General features: G+C 51.0%; 1 protein-coding gene across 2 annotated transcripts in view; it reads left to right on the plus strand.

Moving 5' to 3' along the window:
- The window catches only part of PTPN3 (protein tyrosine phosphatase non-receptor type 3), a 101,429-nt gene that overhangs the window by 52,143 nt on the left and 36,125 nt on the right, over nucleotides 1–13,161 (plus strand). For both annotated transcript variants that reach the window (XM_040963484.1, XM_040963483.1), the window contains 5 exons: nucleotides 1,633–1,753; nucleotides 3,177–3,264; nucleotides 6,042–6,130; nucleotides 9,739–9,802; nucleotides 11,132–11,304. In XM_040963484.1, coding sequence (XP_040819418.1) covers nucleotides 1,633–1,753; nucleotides 3,177–3,264; nucleotides 6,042–6,130; nucleotides 9,739–9,802; nucleotides 11,132–11,304 — 535 coding nt within the window. The remainder of the gene's footprint in view (nucleotides 1–1,632; nucleotides 1,754–3,176; nucleotides 3,265–6,041; nucleotides 6,131–9,738; nucleotides 9,803–11,131; nucleotides 11,305–13,161) is intronic.

The raw sequence follows: 13,161 nt of genomic DNA on the forward strand, positions 1-13,161 counted from the left end.
CCTTAGGACTTGGTGCTGAGAGTCATGCCAGCGGCCACGAGGCTCACCCCGTGTCTTCCTGGGGTCGGCCCAAAAGCTGCCCACCACTTCCCTACACACTGCTCTCACGTACACACCACCCTCATGTCCAAGAAGGAGTGATTTGGTTTAGAAAACCTTTGTGTGGAATTGGCACGATGCTGAGAGCCCTTGGCCGCCCTCTGGCATTTGAGCCAACTGCAGGATGAAGTTCATGAGGACCTTTGGAGAGATCAAGGTGAATACATTTTTTTAAAAAATATACTCACTTATTTGAAAGCAGAGGAAAAGAAAAAGGGAAGGGAAGAGGGAGATATAGGGGTCTTCCATCTTCTGGTACTTCCCAAATGGCTGCAGTGACAAGGGGTGAGCCAGGTCAAAGCCAGAAGCCTGGAACGCCTTCCCTGTCTTCCCTGTCTTCCCTGTGTGGCAGGTGGTCACTAGGGGGCATCCTCCATTGCTTTCCTAAGTTCATTAGCAGGAGGCTGGATTGGAAGTGGACTGGCTGAAATTTAAACCTGTGCTCTCAGAGGATGCTGACATTGCAAACAACAGCAATGCCAGCCACTCAAGATTAATCTTTTTAAGAAAAAATGATAAAAATGAAAGTTTTGTTTTGTTTATCAAGAAAATGGAATGAAGATCAGTTCCCCATCAATGTTAACAGTCATCTCTCACTCCTATTTTTATACAAAGGGAAAAACTGAGTTTTGGGGAAGGAATATGTGGATCCACAGGTTCCACAAGCCTGGTCCTCAACTGCTTGCCCAGGGTCCTTTTGCCAGTGTCCTCCACGGACCGGACATGCCAGTGGTGTGAGTCCGTGGACAGCCATGTGGCACTGCATAGCTCCCCAGGATAGCTGTGACAACATATGCATCTGTGGTTCCTGTCAGATTTTGAAGAGAAACCATGTGTGTCAGGGGCAGTCAGAGGTCCCTCCATAAGACCTTGGTGCCCTCCTCATCCAGCTGCAGTTTGTGCCTGGAGGGACAGCCCCGGCCTCTGTCCTGCGATGTGTCCTTTCCCTGGGAATCCCGCCACTGGCCTTGCCCTTCAGCCCCATTTTACCTACGCCTCACCCTGGTGGCCTGTGAGCACATTCCACCCCCTTTTGTACCACCCCAAGGTCCGGGGGGCAGGTGGACAGAGAGAGATCAGATTTGCGCAGCCTCCCTTCTGCCCACACCCATCTCTTAGAGCAGGTTGGCCCCATGTCGTAGTACCCCAGGGGTAGGACAAAACTCCCGCACAAGGCATTTCCCCTTCCCACCCCCTGTCCATCCTCTTTAATCCAGGGATGAGTGACAATGCTGGCCACAAGCACAGAGGGGACCTGGGACTAGAAGAGGCCCCAGGTTCTAAGACCGTACGTCCTGGGGAAGTGGGAGTTGGGCCAGAACGCACGTGACAGGAGTTAGCCTGATGTAGCAAGGCTTTGGATGGTAAGCGTGGAGCAGAGCTGATGCGCAGCTGCCACTCGTAGGGGCGGCAGCATTCCTGGAAGAACATTCGCATTCCTGCTTGTCTGGTGCTGCTGCAGGTGCTTGTCTACACAGACCGCCCTGGAAAGGCCACGCTCTTGGTGACCTCTCTCTCACTGTGTCTTCCTAGCTCGTTTTGGAGACTACGATTCCTCCGTGCACCATCCAGGCTATCTCGCCGACAGTCAGTTCATACCAGACCAAAACGAGGACTTTTTGGCAAAAGTGGAATCTCTTCACGAGCAGCACAGGTGAGGGCGGTGCTCGACGTGGCTGCCTCAGGTATTCACAGACGTCAGATCCCTGGTTCTCGATGGCACCTCTGCCTTTGGCTCATGAATCCTCTTCCAGGGTGCTGGGGGGTATGTGGGCCTCTGTGCTGCCATGGTTACAGTTACCTCTGGCATCCAGAGCATTTTTGTAAAGGTGACGCTTGCCGCTGCCTCTGCCATGCTTGTTGTTGGTTGGTTCGTGCCTGGAGGAAATCTCCCTTTTGCAACATCATTGCCCCACAGCTCCAACTCAGCAGGTCAGCTTTGTGGAGGTTCTCAACATTCAGCATGAAGGACTGTCTCTGCAGTTACTGTTAAATGCACAGACAGAAGGACAGACAGGCTGGCCCAGTTCCTGCCCTCTCCATGTTCAATGCTTGGAAACCATGTTCAGTGCTTGCCCTCCAAGGAGGGAGCACCGGGCTTCGGTAGCCGCCTGGAGCAAACCCCAGGGGCAGCAATTGCGCTGAGTCCCAACTTCTCATTCCCAGATCTGCATGTCAAGCCTGCCTGCCCTGACCCAGGAGGCCAGCTCTCTCAAGGACCCTGTCCCTTCCTGAGAAGGCCATCAAGACAAAAACCAAGGACCTGGCGCGATAGCACAGTGGTTAAAGTCCTTGCCTTGCACATGCCAGGATCCCATATGGGCGCCAGTTCTAATCCTGGCGGCCCCGTTTCCCATTTAGCTCCCTGCCTGTGGCCCGGGAAAGCAGTCGAGGATGGCCCAAAGCCTTGGGACCCTGCACCTGCATGGGAGACCCGGAAGAACTCCTGGTTCCTAGCTTCAGATTGGCTCAACTCCGGCCATTGCAGCCGCTTGGGGAATTAGCCATCAGACAAAAGATCTTCCTCTCTGTCTCTCCTCCTCTCTGTATATGTGGCTTTCCAATGAAAATAAATAAACCTTAAAAAAAAAAAAAGGCTAAGTGAGCAGCATACCTTCTTAGGATGTACTGCCAAACCTCACCCAGAGCGGCTGCCCAGGCAAAAGTCAGCATCCGAAAATAGTACCGGGCCAGTGGCATTTCAAAGTTTGCAGCCACTGCGGGGAGGAGAAAGAAAGAGCTAAAGGTGAAGCCTAAACTCAGCATCAAGCGATGAGTCAGGGTGGGCGTTCTGACAGGTAAGGGCCTCTCTATCTGCCTGTGGGGGACATGCTCAGTGGGAAGTATTGTTTAGCTTAGAATAAAGAGAAGGTGAAATGAAGCCAAGCTGAGCAGACAGGAAGAAAAACCTGGTACGGTAGAATTTAGGTTGGAGTGTCTAAGATGGATAATGAATAAAAGCAGGCATGTAGTAACCTAAAGCAGTGTTACCAAGTTTTCCAGGTTTTTGTTTCTTAGTTTTTAAAAGTTGGCCTTATGTCGTGCATTTATTGAGAGGGTCCTCTCTTCCCCTGCAGTGGGCTAAAGCAATCAGAAGCAGAATCTTGTTTCATCAACATAGCACGGACCCTCGACTTCTACGGCGTGGAGCTGCACGGTGGCAGGGTGCGTATACCTGCCAGTCCCGTTTTGGGGTCTGAAATTGTCTTATTTTAAATTCCAAAAGTTTGAAAATCTGTTTAGTGACACTTTTCCGTCGTTGCAAACCAGATCTCTTAGCAGTTACATGGAAGGCTTATCAAGCGATACTGAATTTTGGTGGTCACTTATCAGGCAGCTTTTCTCATGTTTGTCTTTGTACCCGGAGATTTTTTTTTTTCGCTCTTGAAAGAGGTCAGGGGTCTGAACACTTGCAGTTTTTGTAAGATCATTTCATCTTGTGTTTGAAGAAACAGTTAGCAGTGTGATGAGCTGTGTGGGTTTTAAGCCAAGTTAGAACTAGTCATTGAAATGTGATAGTTTTGCTTCAGTTGGTTGAGACTGTTGTAACAGTAGAGCCACTGCATGCCTCGGAGTTAATGCCCTTCCCCCAGGGATGCACTGAGCTGGGCTTCACCATTATGCCCACTTCACAGGTGAAGACACGGATCCTTGGGATCACAGCCAAGATCACACAGCGCCGGTGTCGCAGCTCGGTACCTGACACTGTCTAGCTGCAGCAGTGACTCAGTTATAATATTGTCTACCTGCAGTTGGCTCACATCCAACCCAAAAGGAGACAGATGCTCGTTGCGCACATGCCAGCGTTTGTTCTAGATGCTTTTGTAGGGAACCACAGACTCTCCATTTAGGATGCTGGAAAGTCAGTCTGCAGCGCATCCTCTCTCTACATGTGGGATCTGAGGAGGTTGGCTTGCACCAGGCTGTACTCCGTGAGCTGAAACCCCCTAAGTCTCAGTAACCTGGCAGCACAAAGCTTCTGTCTCAGTAGCTCAAATCCCCTGGGCCTGAGTGCCTCTTCCAGGCAGCCAGATTCCTTCCAGTTACTGCTCACGATCTGGACTGCATCTTGCTCGTGAACACACCGTCCTCTGTGACCTCTGAGCCTAGCTGGAGGTGTGCAGACCCCCTGCTGCAGCCCACATCCCTTCCATGAAGGGCATGACTAGTCGTGTGGCTGCTGGGAGAGCTGGGAAAGGCAGGGTGGATGTGGGAATTCAGGAAACAGTAACTGCAGGTGAAACGGAGCACTGGGGGCAATCCAAGAGACCCAGCCTTTGGTCTACTGAAGCCATTTATGTATTTTCTTATTCACTCAGTTTTGATTTAATTTGCTAATTTGTTCTTCCATTACGCCTGCTAGATATTTTCATTTACAGTCAGCCCCCAGTACTCACTGGGGCTGATTCCAGCATGCAAGTGCCTGCACACGCACACACACACACACACACACACGCACACACACAAGCTCCAAAGCCTGTGATGGTCAAGTCCCTGATACAAATGATCAAGTGTTTGTATAGAACCTCAGCACATCCTCCTGGGTACTTGAAATCACCGCTAGGCAACTTAGAAACCCCAATACTGCAGAAATGGCTGTCACATTGTATTGCGTGTGGGGACAGTGAACAAAGGAAAGTCTGGGCCTGTCCAGCACAGACACAGTGTTCTTCCTGTTGCTTTTGGTTGAACGTGTGGATATGGAACCCTCTGCCCTCCATCGTGCAGATTCTGCTTTGGTTCTGCTTTGCACACATCGCATGTGTTCCCCACCTGCCAACTGCATTAGCATTGTGGCCTCTGTCCAATTTATCACACCCTCCAATGTTCAGGCTGCTCTCCGATCTGATCGTCTGTGGTACCCACCACATGCTGTTCCCGAAAACCATGTGCCATGCCCTGTCTAGGTCCTTTATTCTGTGCTCTAACTTTGTCCTTAAGATGGATTCTGTAATTCCTAGGATAGCAAAGAAGCATTGAGACCTAGAGGTCCCAAGTAGCATGGTTTGTGAGTAGCACACCAGGGATCAGTGCCCCGTTGCAGCTAACTCACCCTGCCACTTCTCACCAGGTCTCTAACCAAGAGATGGGAATGGCAGTGAACTGGCTTCTGCTTGCTTTGGGTGCAGACCCATTGAAAAGAGCTGGGGACCCTTTTTCTTCCCTCTGCCTCTCGTTGTCTGCCCTTCCCCTGATGAGCAGGTGCTTTGTCAGAGATGGATGTATTGGACTATGTGCACCATTTAACTTTCTAGAAAAAGATCTATTTATTTGAAAGGTAGAGTCATAAAGACAGAGAGAGGGAGGGAGAGTGATCAACCAGTCTTCCATCTGCTGGTTTACTCCCCTAGTGGCTGCATCAGCCAGAGCTGGGCCAACCTGAAGCGAGGACCCTGAAATTTCTTCCAGGTCTCCCACATGGGTGCAGGGGCCCAGTTACTTGGACCATCCTCTGGTGCTGCTTTCTTGTGCGTATTAGCAGGGAGCTGGATCAGAAGTGGAGCAGCACCCACAGGAGGTTCTAACACTGCAGGCTTTACCTGCCTCTAGCCTTGATGTGGAGAGGAGGAAGAATCACTTTTTTTTTTTACCATCAGCAGCTCTGCACTTCTAAATTTTCACTATTTTGCATAAAATTATTTGGGTTCAAGGTCTTTATAATTTTAACGTGACTACAGAAGGTTAATTGTGGAAAAACGTATCATTAAATGTTATTTAAATGATCCTGTAGAATGAGCTGGAAACCCGGTGACTTTCTGACCCAGGTGTCCTGTGGCTGGTGGTCGGTGTCAGCGGCTCTCTAGAGGATAGGTACCCGTGTGGGGGTAATGCTGTCACTTGTGGAGCTTGGTGCTCTTTGTTAAGGCATGGGGCTTTCCTGGTCCCAAAGGACACTCACGTGAGCGCACCCCACCATGAACCTGCGCTCTTCCTCCTGACAGGACCTGCACCATTTAGACCTCACGATCGGAGTGGCCTCGGCAGGCATCGCTGTGTACCGGAAACACATCTGCACGAGTTTCTACCCTTGGTAAGCACCACGGTGATGAACTTCTAGACTGTGCTGTAAGAATACACTGAACATAGTTGGTGGTGTGTCTGATTTTCCACTTTGATGGTTAAAGAAGGGATAGAGCACCTCCTTCAGGTTTTCGCCTCTGCAGTTCATCCAGATTTAGTGCTTGGGAACACCAGCGTTGGGGTCACACGAGTGCTCTCTCCATTGGTGTCAGCCCATGGTTAAGGGCTGCTGTGCTGAAGCATGGCAGGTGAGAGAGTCTGACAGTGGAGGGATCCCTGCTGGGGCAGAGCCTGGGCACAAGCTTCCTTCTAAAGACTCAGGAGACCCAGGGCATGTGGTCGGAGGGCAGGAGCCAAGGCAGCCAGGGTGGGGTACGGTAGCCCCATCTTGTCTTGAAGAATGTGTCCCAGCACCCCCAATGGATGCTGGAGTCCTGAGTGTGTGTACCATGGCTTTCCTAACACATATACATCTATGGTGAAGTTTAATTTATAAATCAGGCAGATTCAGAGATTAATCCCAACAATATGTAACAATTATAAGTGTAGGCCACAATAAAGGCTGTGTGGATGCAGACTCACTCAGTGGGAGAGGCCCAAGACGAATGCTGATGTTTTCAGGTCACAGTGGTCCATGGGGGACGGAAACCTCAGACAGAAAGGAGCTTCCTGATGACGGACGGTGCTGAAGGTGCCAGGCTGCGGGCGGGTGGGTGAGGGGGAAGAGCTTTTCTGAGAGACATGGTGCATCAGAAACACCACCACGTGGGTGTTGATGTGTCGGTGCCTGGGATGGGGTGGGACCAACGGGCTGGGTCGGCCGAGGGCTGTGAGTGCTGCAGGCAGGCAGACATGCAGGAGGGGCAAAAGCGCAGCCATGTCACAGACAATGGAGCTTTGCAGACCAGTGGCAGCCAGGAAGGGAGTTAGGGAAAGGAAAGAAGAAGCCAGGGTACCGGGGGCTGTGCCAGACAGCATTTGATTCACAGGTCTGAGCCTGCTGCTTGGTTTGGCCACAGCGGAATTCACCAAGTAGGCTGCAGAGATGTTTGTCACAGCATCAGTTAGACCACAGAGGCAAACCTGTAGGGAACTTAGAGCAGTGCAGGCACAGACGCTGTTAGCATCCGTCGTCATCACTGGGTGCTTCGTGTGTCTGAGCCAGCATTCTACAGTACCTGGCGTAGGAGCGGTTGTTATTCCCAGCTTGACAGAGAGGGGAACAGAGGCTCGAAGAGTTCAGCGAGAACTTGTGCAGGTCTTACTGTAAAGGGTCCGTGGCCTTGACATCCACACACACCTGATGCCAGAGGCTGTGCTTCCATTCTGCTGTAAATTGTATTTGTGGAAAATGCTTTAACAGCGTGATGGACTTAGGGACACTGGTTTTCTTTCCAACTAGGTTTACAGTGTGTCTATTTTCCAAAGCAAAACAGAAAACCAAGTAGCAGCCCTATTCTGTTTCAGTAGGAAATTATTTTCACAATAAAATCAGTATGTCAGGTAACATCTTTCCTCTTGCCTCGGCTAAAAGCACCTTCTTGGAAATAGGAAGCTGCAGCCTTGGTGTGGTCAGCAGGCCCGGGTCAGGCTGAGCAGACAGGGAAGTGTGCACAGGGCTTATTTTTCCTTACCAAGCCCCTCCAGAAGCCAATAGCCTCCCCTCGCTGCCATTGGCCTGTGGTTACCAGGATCCAGCTTACTCTAAGACAGAACCTCCCAAGATCCCACAGACACAGGTTGGACCATAATGTTTCATAGGTATTGGGAGTCTCATGGGTACACATCAGGAAGCAGGTACATAAACAACATCCTTTACTGGAGGTCCTACAGGGGCTCTGATGACCTCCCCTCACCCCAGCCCCAGGCTTACCTGCAGACATGTAAATGCCCCCCTCCTCGTCCTCCAGCATCGAGCCAGCCCTCCTTAGAGAGGCCTTCCCTTGTCCCTGGTGCAAACATCAGAGACCAGCAGGGAGCCTGGTGCAGAATGGCAAGTCCCAGGGACTCCAGTGGGGGACCTGGACAGATGCCCCTGAAGGGCAGGATGCAAGAAGGGTGGGTCCTGAGCCTTCTTGAACACCAGACAGAGTCTGAAGATCCTCTGGGTGTTGACCCAAGGGAATCAGTTCTAGAGAGAAGGCACTGTGTGTATAAGTCACAGGATGAAGGGCGGCTAGAGAGGTGGGCAGGTCAAGCTGGAGTGCTGTGTGATCCTGGGAGCCCCAGGCAAGAGGCTAGGCCACATCAGGTATCTCAGGTGCTGCAGCATATGCTCAGCCCTTCACACACTCAGCAGACCCCAGACTGCTACATGTGATGGGCACTCATACAGTAAGTTAATTTGGTATGCATCATTATTTCTTCAGTACCCGGCTCCCTCATTACCAGATTCCACATGGCTGTGCCCACTGTCTGGTTCCCTACTACAGTAGGCCCCCCCGCACTTCCTTCCCTTTATGAATGAGTGCAGGGCAGTAGAGAGCCACTGCAGAGCCTGACGCCCAAGAACCTCAGACATTGTCTGCCCAGTGTCAAGTTTGCTATGGGAGAGAAAGCTGCCAAGGACAGACATTGGGGTCAGCCTGTGGGAACCCCCTGCATCAGGCGGCGGGGGGGGGGGCAGGTAGTGTCCAGCCCAGGGCTCCCTGAAGTGAAACCAGTGAGAGAGCAGGAGAAGCCCAGATTCCCGAAGGGTACAGTGCAGTGCAGGAGTGAAAACTCACAAGCTCAGCTTGTCTCCTGCTGTGTCCTGCAGAACAGGTGCTGGTGCTCCTGCAGCTGCAGCTGCTGCTGGGCACAAGACAGCTACATGGGCACTCACTGCCCTTGGGGAAGAGGAATGGGATGGTGTGTGACACACCCAGACAGGGTGCTCTGACTCATTTGTCAGCAGAGTGCCTGTGTCGCATACATACTGCATAGCTGCACAGACATTGTGAGCCCACCAGGAAAGTGTCCAGGCTTAGGGGTCACCTGAGACCTCAGGCTCAGATCCTGGGTCCCAACATCCCAACATTCCTGACTGAGTTGCCTCCAGTACCCTGGAACACCTCAGTGTCCTCATCGGACAACTGGGTATAGCAATCTGTACGTGTGGAGATGGTTGCAAGGCTTGATGGAGGGTGTTTGCGAAGTTCTTTGTAGCTACCTGGGTGTGTGGGTGTGGTGTGGTGTGTTTTTAAAATGCCCAGTTAAGCACAGCTATTTGGCTGGTGTGCCTGACATGTGACAGTGAAGTCACAGAGCCAGGAGACCCACTGGGCCAGGCCCATCCTCCCTCTGCTGCTCCACCCTGCCCCTGCCTGCCTTCCTTGTACCTCCACCAGCCCCTGCAGGGCAGCTGTGTCATAGAAGAGAGCCCTGCCCCTGCCTCTTGTTATTTAAAGGCTGCGTCATAATCCAGGGGCTCTTGGGTGGCGCTCAGGTCAGTGAGCTCCTTGGTGCTCAGCTGAGGCCACAGGGCTGTTGTCATTGCCCGAGGAGCAAACCAAGACGCCGAGAAGCCCCCCAGGCAGAGAGGCGGCACGCTGGCTGGTGCCTGATGCTTGTGCTTGATTTCTATTTTATTTTTTTCTTTGTTTTTTGTCTCTGTGTGTTTTTGTATGTTTTTTTCAGGGTGAACATCCTCAAAATTTCCTTCAAAAGGAAAAAGTTCTTTATCCATCAGCGACAAAAACAGGTGAGTCCTGGTCCCCCTGTATAGTTTCTTGCCTTGCACAGTGACTTCCGCGCTCAGTCCTTCAGGGCCCGGAGAGTCCTAGCTGGAGGTTTAGTGGGGAGTCTGGAGCTGGGTGTGGCTGCGGCCATGGGGCTCTGAAGCCCCACGTGTCTGTGGGATCCACATCTGTGTCCTGCTCAGAGAATCAGCCTCCAAAGAGGCAGAGATTCAGATCCTGGCTCTTGCAAGGAGCAGCAGGACAAGTGATTTGGCCTCCCCTAGCCCATGCTGCATGTTCCCAGAAATGCAGTAAAACCCACTTCTTGGGGGAGCCGTGAGGATGAAATAGACGAGCATTGGGGTGAAAGCCCACAGCCAAGCCCTCTGTAGGGTCAGCTGCCTCTGAGGATGTGTGCAGCACGCCCGAAGGCTGGCTGGCTGACTGGCTGTGTCTTATAACATGGGTCCATGACACATCCATGGCTCCTCCTGGCAGCAGAGGAGGGCAGGAATAGGACCTGGACATGGTGCAGCTGAGGCTCCCACAGCCGCTGAGTTGGGGAGCTGGCATCTGAACCACAACATCCCACTTAATCTTGTTACCCTGCATGGTTTTCACTAATCATTACTCTATCCATTTTGCAATTTTTAGAAAGACAATACATACTAAGAACGGTCCAGCCTAGCAGTGAACTTAAAAATAAGAACACTGAAGTTCAAACAGGGATGAAAACCTGGGTTGCTTAACTTCCCAGTGCAAGATACAGGCCAACCCAAGATGCTGACGATGGCATTTGATGTGAAAACCAAACACTGCCCTCATGTAGGATTAAGACAAAACAAATGATTCGCCTGGGTTCCCTGAATTTAGCCCTGTGCTCCGTGGGAGGTGGATAAACAAACCCCAAGGGTTCCAAAATCGCCATTGTCAGATAGGCGAGAGAAACGCCAAGGCTAAATCTTAAAAGGAACAGGTCAGACGCACTGGGTCTAGTTGCTCCAAATATGTCCAACTCAGAAAGGAAGGCAGGTGTGAAGGAAAAGCTTTCCTCAGAGGGCATGGATGGGGAAAGGTAGGTTGTGGTCATGTGTATGGCCAGTGTCATCAAAGTGGGCACGACTTCCTGCCCAGGAACCCTCCTGGGACCCCAGGGAGTGGGCATGGTGCTGTCCTAGCCCAGGTCCTGCTGTCTGATTGTCACCCCTGTGGGTACGACACTCATGAGACCCCACTCCTGCCCCCCATGCTGATGGCTGCCCTCCCAGCCAGCGTCCTGCCAGCCAGTTGTTGCCCATGTGGGTACAATGCCCCTGCCTGCTGTGCTCATGTCTGCCCTGGTTCTGTTCCAGACGGATTCCAGGGAGCACATCGTGGCCTTCAACATGCTCAGTTACCGCTCGTGTAAGAACCTGTGGAAGTCCTGCGTGGAGCACCACACGTTCTTCCAGGCAAAGAAGCTGCTACCTCAGGAGAAGAATGTTTTTTCTCAGTACTGGACCCTGGGCTCCAGGAACCCCAAAAAGTGAGTATGCCCAGAGGACATTGTCTGCCCTGGTCAGAGGGTGGACCTCCTAGAGCAGAGAGTGCCCGCACCCCAGGGCTGCCTGCACCAGCTAATGATCTGTCGGGTCTCTGAGCACAAATGCCCAAGATGTCCATATTCTCAGCGTTTCAGGACACCTGTGTATCTCAGCATTTGTTGCTGTCCCCTCCCCTACTATCCTTTGAGCCTAATCCAGCACACACAGTTGCACCTGTCCCACACCTTGTCACGGCAAAGGAGCATGTGACAGGGACTCCAGGTAGCAGCCTGATGCCAGCGTGTTGGGCTTTTCCAACCTGGTGCCACTAAGCCAGCCTCTCCTGTTGATATTAATTCCATACAATGCTCCATAAGACTGAATAAGGGGAGAGGGATTCAACCGCATGGTTAAGACACCAGTTGGAATACTTGGGTCCCATATCAAAGTACCTGGATCGAGGACTGGGCTCCAGCTTTTGACTGGCGTTTGACTTTATCTCCCTGCCAATGCAGAGACCATGTGGCAGTGATGCTGAATTGAGTCCGTGGGTCCCTGCCGCATTTTTGTCTCTTGGCTTTGGTCCTGCCCAGTCCTAGCCCTTACAGGTATTGGGGGAGTGAACCAGCAGATAGGATCCTCTGCCTGGCTGCATACCTGCCTCTGAGATAAATGAAAGAGCTCAAGCAGTAAATTCAGATTTGTAGAGTCCAGTGAGTTTGGGATGGGCTACCTATAACAATTCCAAAATAATAGTATAATTGTAGCTGGCAGTTATTGAGTATTTCTGCCAGGCACATACTTATTAGCTGTTGTAACCATCTGTGAGACGGTACCATCGTCTACAGGAATGATATTAACATTATGTAATGACTAATCCAAAGAAATGTATATAAATGTGTATGCAGTTGACATAAATTGTAGCTTCAATTAAATTGTATTTATTCTGTAAATGAAACCACCATGCAGTTTATCCTTGCTTTCTTTGGTCTCAGACTGCCTTTGAAATAAACGTGAGATGTGGCAGACATTATTTTTCAAGTTATAATTTCAAAATAATTTGTTGGTTTTTCAAAGTCGTGTCTGAGTTGGTTGCTGCAGTTGCTAAATAGGGAAGGCCCACGTCTGAGCCATTGTTTCATAAGTGGAACTGCCTCAGACAGTCCAGTGACCCTTTCTGTTAGTATCAGTGATGCTATTTATGGAGCTAAATATTCTTAGTGTCTGCTCTTAGCCAAGAACAAATATATTCTTTACATGTTTATCTTTTGAATTCTCTCTGGTACTTTTTTTTTTAAGACTTATTTATTTCTTTGGACTATTTACAGAGAGAGAGAGAGGAGAGAGAGTGAGACATCAATTTCCCACCCCCACTGGTTCACTCACCGGATGGCTGTAACAGCCCAGGCTGAGCCAAAGCAGAGCTAGTTCATCTGAGCCCCTGATGTGAGTGGTGAGGCCCAGGCACTTGGACCGTGTTCCGCTGCTTTTCCTGGTTCCAGGCAGCCGGATTAGAAGTACCACAGCCAGGAGTCGAGATTCTGAGGTGGACTCTGACAGCCAGTGGATCTTGGAGGGATTTTCTCAACCTTGGAGCAACAAAATCAACATCTCAGAATTGTTGAAACCACTTAAGCAGTACCCTCAAAACATGCTGCACACCAGGGACCTTGGAGTGACATCAGGTGGCTGTCCCACATCCTCGGGTACTGATGTGGTTGGGCTGCTGGGAGCGGCCCTCTCCTCCTCTCTCTCATCTTCCTCTAGAAACAGGGAGAACAGAAAGGAAGACTGAAAGTAGACGCTTTATCCACTTTCCCACATTTTTGGACCCTTCCCATCCTAATCAGTGGTTCACA

Source organism: Ochotona curzoniae, unplaced genomic scaffold, assembly GCF_017591425.1.
Source record: "Ochotona curzoniae isolate NIBS_2020 unplaced genomic scaffold, NIBS_Ocur_1.0 scaffold_3208, whole genome shotgun sequence".
Lineage (NCBI taxonomy): Eukaryota > Metazoa > Chordata > Mammalia > Lagomorpha > Ochotonidae > Ochotona > Ochotona curzoniae.